This window comes from Mobula birostris, chromosome 31 (genome assembly GCF_030028105.1).
Source record: "Mobula birostris isolate sMobBir1 chromosome 31, sMobBir1.hap1, whole genome shotgun sequence".
NCBI classification, from domain to species: Eukaryota; Metazoa; Chordata; class Chondrichthyes; order Myliobatiformes; family Myliobatidae; genus Mobula; species Mobula birostris.
The window spans coordinates 10,214,769-10,221,190 of NC_092400.1; the positions used below are offsets into that span (position 1 = coordinate 10,214,769).

Genomic DNA, 6,422 nt, shown 5'->3' on the forward strand with positions numbered 1-6,422 from the left:
CCTGGCCCATAGTTTGAGAAGCTTTGGAAATATTATTACATAGAGAGATCTGGGAATGTTGGTACTTAAAATGCAGGTGTAATGCTGCAATTGTTTATGCCTTTAAGATTTTATTAGCGTAGATTTGATTCTTTAACTATAGAAAGGCAAAGGGTAGACAGTCAACGTTTTGAGCCAAGACCATTCTTCAGGATTTCAAGTCCTCAAGGAGGGTCTTGATGCTGCCTGGGCCTGCTGTGTGTGTTGCTTTGGATTTCCAGCATCAGCAGATTTTCTTGTATTTGTCTCCAAGGCAAACTTTGCCTTTCTACAGTGAATTTACTAGAATAGAATTTTAGAAAGAAGGACTTGAAGTCATAGAGTAATTCAGCACAGTAACAGGCCCTTCAGTGCAACTGATCCCTGCTGACCAGAGCATCCAGTTTGCTTGTCCCATTACCCTCTGAGCCCTTCCCCTATATGTATTTATCCAAATGTTTAAATGTTTCAATTGTATCTGTCTCAACCATTTCCTCTGGCAGTTTATTCCAGGTACTCACTGCCCTCCCTATAAAGAAGTTATAATCAGGTCTCTTTTAAATTCCTCCCTCCGTATCCTGTATCTGTGCCCTTTAGTTTTGGAGTCCCAGCCCTTGGGAAAAAGACTGTGATAGACCATCCTTCCTGAGTAGGTTCCTCATAACAATCCATGAGGAAACTGTTCAGGATGCACTGCACATGTTCTGCCCCATCTGGACCCTTGGCACTTTGGATTGCCCAGTCGACACCTGAAAAATTGAAATCTCCCACTAGCACTATTGTACTGTTCTCATAACTTCATGCAATTTCTCGACACATCTGTTCCTTAAGTTTCTACTGACATTTGGAAGGTCCATAATATAGTCCTAGCAAGGTAACAATCTCCATCTTATTTCTAAGTTCTACTCAAATGCCCTTGTTAAATGATTCCTAAGAACAGCCACTTTAATCACTGCTGTAATGTCTTCCCTTATTAAAAAGACAACACCCCCCTCTTCACTTTTAACTGTTGCACCTGAAGCACTAGTATCCCAGAACATTGAACCGCCAGTTCTGTCTTTCTCTCAACCACATTTCTGTTATGGCCACAATATCCCAGTCTCAAAAAGTGATATGTTCCCATAGTTCACCTGTTTTATCTGTTAATCTACATGTATTGAAATTGATGTAATTTTTATGCAGTGGACCTCTCTGCCCTTTAACTATAATCATGGCTATCCTTGCTTTACTAGAAACATAGAAAATAGGTGCAGGAGTAGTCCATTCGGCCCTTCAAGCCTGCACCGCCATTCAGTATGATCATAGCTGATCATCCAACTCAGAACCCTGTACCAGCCTTCCCTTCATACCCCCGATCCCTTTAGCCACAAGGGCCATATCTAACTCCCTCTTAAATATAGCCAATGAACTGGCCTCAACTGTTTCCTGTGGCAGAGAATTCCACAGATTCACCACTCTCTGTGTGAAGAAGTTTTTCCTAATCTCGGTCCTAAAAGGCTTCCCCTTTATCCTCAAACTGTGACCCCTCGTTCTGGACTTCCCCAACATCGGGAACAATCTTCCTGCATCTAGCCTGTCCAATCCCTTTAGGATTTTATACGTTTCAATAAGATCCCCCCTCAATCTTCTAAATTCCCACTAGGTTTACACTTTTTGGTTGCTGCACGTATGCCTGTCTTCTTGCTGACTTTGCTTTCTTGAGTCCCACCTCCCTGATGGCAAAAGCAAATTTCCCCAGAAGGATACTGGACTCCTCTGGTTTGTCCAACCTGCCCCTCTTGTACAGGTTATCTGTACTGCAGAAGAAATCCCAATTGTTCAAGAATTGAACCCCTGCACCAGCTCTTCAGCCTCACATTCATCTGTCCTATCTTTCTATTCCTGGAATCACTAGCACTTGGCATTAGGAGTAACCCAGAGATCACTACCCTCAAGGTCATGTATTTTAATTTGTTACCAAACTCCCAAAGCTCATTCTGCAGGACCTCTGCCTGTTCACCTTTCCCCTTGAGAATTTTCTGCAGCTACTCAGAGATGTCCTCGCTGTTGAGTCTGCTATCACTGTTGCTCCCGCTGATCCTCAGTGCCAGAGTCCCAGTGATTTGACTACTGCTAAAGGAACATTCCCCTGAACGTTCCCTAGCGAGGGGAATGGCAGTGGAAGTCAGATTTTACCCCCCAATTTTTGCATGTTCAAGTGTTACTCATCTTTATTTTACTCCTCTCGCAGATATAATTTCAATTAGTTCCCTTTATCATGTTCTTTCAAACAGTCCATCTACTAATTTTGCCAATCAGCCATTCATCAATGATCTTATCAGAGACCTGGCTTTTGATTCTGTCCTCCCTTGTTGTATTGCTTGTGGTATTAAAACATTACAGATGTTGAAAATTTTGGAAAAAATGCATAAAATGCTGGATATAATCAGGTCATGCTGCATCTGTTGGGAGAGAAAATGAATTAACATTTCAGCTCAAACATTCGTCACAACTGGGAAGTTTGGTGAACTTAACCCATTTCTTACTTTTCCCCAGTTCTGAAGAAAGGTCATCAACCTGAACACGTTTTTTTTCTACAGTTGCTGCCTGTGTATTTCCAGTATTTTCTGTTTCAAATTATTTCATACTCCAGGCATTTTAACTCTAACTATCCATACACACAAAAGAAAACTTTTTACTTTATATCACATGTACGATATAGTTAATGTCCAATTATTATTTAGGATATAAGTGTATGGAAGTTGGTCATTCAGTTGCCATTTCAGAATGTTAATATACAGTAGTGTTCCGGTGAAGTGAAAACTATATGATTGTACATGATATAATGATGAACTGTCTTTATAAATGGTTAACTCAGATATTTGGGGAGGGGTGAATGAACATAATTGTTTAGTAATCCTTCAGTACGAATTGCATGCTTACTAAATCACATCTTATGTTAATATCTGGGAGGAGATTTGCACTTGTGACGAAGCACCATTTACATTGCTTCATTGCATTTGGGTAAAAGATTAATTTTGTTGTGTAATTCCTTTATAATCTAAAATCCAATTAGTGAATCATAGGATAATGCTGTATTTGACACAACAAGCATTTTGGCGGCTGCAAATGTATATTTGGTCTTATTATAGGGTCAAGGTGGTGAGCGGCTACTCTCTACTGAAGCTCATGAGGAAGTTGCAAATGTACTCCAGCAACCACTTGCTCTTGGATATTTTGTATCAACTGCTAAAGCTGAGAATCTTCCTCAGTGGTTTTGGTCTGCCTGCCCTCATGCTCAAAATCAATGTCCTTTGTTTTTAAAGGCAAGTTCCATTTCAATTACTGTTCTATCTATCAGTCCATCATTGTAGATAAGACTATTGTGAATATGCAATAGGGGTAGAAGGGCAAATTCAGGCTATCATAATGTTAGAGCATTAATTGGCACCTAGCTGGGGCATTTCCACATGTGGGTACTCTGATTTTCTTGATGCTTACCTAATTCCATAATTTTTCCATTTTGTCATGTAAAGATAGTTACCTTTAATGGTTTCCATTGAGGAGCTGGGTGTGCATGAGGGTCATTTTGTAACTTTTAGTGTCCTCCCAAGAATCCACTGTTACTGTTGTGTTGTCCCTCATCACATGACTTTAAAAACATTCTTGTGAACTTCCCATCATTTCCAGATCACCTGTACACTGTCTCTAAAATTATTGGACTGTTCATTCAGCAATCAATATTGAATGAATCAAAGTTTTGCTGGGCTTCAGTCCCCATCAGAAACCCTATATCCACCATCCCTCTGCCTATTGCTGTGTGGTGATGCAATTTAAAAAATGTTCCCATTTTAAATTTCACTAGTTTTAAAACTTTAATGTTGCCTCACTCAATCCTGCTCTTACCTGCAAAGTCCTCCACTCCTGTAATGTTATGCAAATTTGGAGCACATCTAGTTGAGCAATCATTATCCACATTTAATCCCACCACCATTTTGCAGCTCTGTTCTTCGCTGGCAAGGCCTTGTCCTTTGAAATCTTGAAACCTTTCTGCCTCTACCCTTTCCTCTTAAGGCATTCCTCAAATTTGACCTCTTTGATCAGCTCTTGGGCATATGATCATGTATCCTCAAATATGGCTTAATCTTAAGTTTTGTTAATTAATGTTGCTTTAAAGTGCCCTGTGGGAGATTTTGCTTTAAGTGTTATATAAATAAATTGATGACTTGAGGTGCCAGGCATTCACTGACAGATTTCTGTGTAACAACCACAAAATTAAATGCATTTACAGTCCATGGAAGCAATATATGCATTTCGTTAGAAGAAATGTACGTGAGAGTTTGGGAACTGGCTTTCTGTGTGTGTTTCTTGGATTTCTTGCACATGCTGCTGTACTAAATACTGAGATGACTTGCAACGGAATATAAACAAAACTTGAATGCAGTTGGGGAATTTTGTTACATCGGGTCCAAAGCTATCATTTGTTGAAGAAGTACTCAGAACAATGCACAATCTATTGGAAATTGAACTGGAAATAAAATTAAGTATGTTTTTCAATGTATTTACAGTCTTTGACCTGACCTTGTTAAAATGTTGCTTATTATTTGCAATAGGCCTCTTTGCATCACCATGTCTCCCTGGCACAATCTGATGAACTACTTCCTGGCAAGCACACTCATCCTCACCCTCTGGATTCCAATCGAACTTCAGATGTCTTGAGGTTTATGTCAACATGCTATTACTTTTTGATGTTAACATTTAATTAAAATTGAAAGGGATGCTGACTTTTCTTTTTCTCCTTTAGGTTTGTGCTGGAACAGTATAATGCCTTATCATGGCTCAACTGTAACCCTGCCACACAAGATCGCCAGTCCTGTCTACCAGTCCACTTTGTGGTGCTTACTCAAATGTACAATGCCATTATGAATTTACTTTGAAACCACAGATTGTGTTATACATAGACCCACTCACTTTCTTGATGAAGGACACGATGCATCATCAGCTATTTATCAGTGATCTGAAGATCTTGTAAGGAAAAATATCAAACTTCCATTTCAAGACAATTAAATTCATTCCACGTCCAATTCTTTACAATGTGTGAGCATTAACATGCAGAGCACTTTTCTTTGATACTGCTGCATCAATGGTCTACATTATACAGCTCTTCCACATTAGTAACTGTTTTGGAAATTTTATGTTACAGCTTCAAAAACTATACTTGTCATCATTGCTAAAACAGAATTTATTTTTCATGATAAATTGTACATTCTTAAAAACACAGTATTGTGAAATCGGGGAAATATAGTGGGGAATATCAACTAGCTAGTGCTTGTAAATGATATTTTATTGTGCATTTGAGTCGCCTTTGGTGACCTTCTTTGTATTGTAGATATAAACCAGATATATCAAAACAGTTTGTATCTATTGTGTACAGTGTAAAATTGACAAATTGCAGTACTATTTTTTCTTAATCAGAAAAATTTCACAAGGCCTTTTGAAGAGGAAAATCAAGATTGTAAAATTGTATAAAAAGTTAACTTGGTGAAAATTGTAAGTAGAAGTTTGTAATTTTTTCCATTTTATTGTCATTCTCCCTCCCAGAATTCATCAGACTGTAGATGAAAATGGGTGTTTCAATTTAAAGGCCATTTTTATCTAAGACTTTACTGATGAAGATAAATGCTCGTCTTCATATTTTTGGAGGTGCAAATTCAGCCCTCTGACATTTTATTTAAGTTTTAAGTTAAAAGATTCTGGTGAAGTAATATTTATAGGTTTTTGTGCAAAAAATTAAATAAATGGCAATAGATAAAATCCTATATTATGTACTTCAATGTGAGAAAGTTGTATGTATATTTCCCGTGGATATGCATATTTTAGTTGTGGATTTTTAAAAGTTTGAGCATACAAGCCCCAGTTGAACATCAGAATCTATTTACAGAAGATTTTCATTTTTCTTCTGTTGGAAAGCATTCAAGGATCAGAAATGGCATACCAAAAAGTTTGTCTACTGATAACCTGGGTTTGCTAGCATGCTTGTATGTATATTTCAGAACATTTTTAAATGTAACAGCTGTACATTTCACGCCAATATGAAGTTTTTTCTTCTGAGCATTTTGCTGTGGGCTTCTTTTATATAAAATAAAATAAGTGAAGTTCATTTTAATTCTGTATTGCTGAAACAAATACACTAAAAGCGAGTTTGATAAAACTGCAGGCATTTTAATGTCATTCATATATCTTGTGGATGAGAGCTATACTTTTACACACTTTTTTAGATTAATAAATTATTAAATTATCGAAATGCAATCTCTGGGTACATTTCCTTATGGTAAATTTTGAAAGAATGTACAACTCAAGGAAGAGATTGGAAACTTCATATTGTTTAATACAATAACATTGTGGCTGGAACCGTCAAAGAAAAG

General features: G+C 37.6%; 1 protein-coding gene across 2 annotated transcripts in view; it reads left to right on the top strand.

Moving 5' to 3' along the window:
• The window catches only part of LOC140190970 (mediator of RNA polymerase II transcription subunit 13-like), a 179,022-nt gene extending 172,865 nt beyond the window's left edge, over positions 1–6,157 (top strand). For both annotated transcript variants that reach the window (XM_072247982.1, XM_072247983.1), the window contains exons 29-31: positions 3,150–3,323; positions 4,611–4,717; positions 4,802–6,157. In XM_072247982.1, the coding sequence (XP_072104083.1) occupies positions 3,150–3,323; positions 4,611–4,717; positions 4,802–4,934 (414 nt within the window). In that variant the 3' untranslated portion in view covers positions 4,935–6,157. The remainder of the gene's footprint in view (positions 1–3,149; positions 3,324–4,610; positions 4,718–4,801) is intronic.
• Positions 6,158–6,422: the final 265 nt, after the last annotated feature.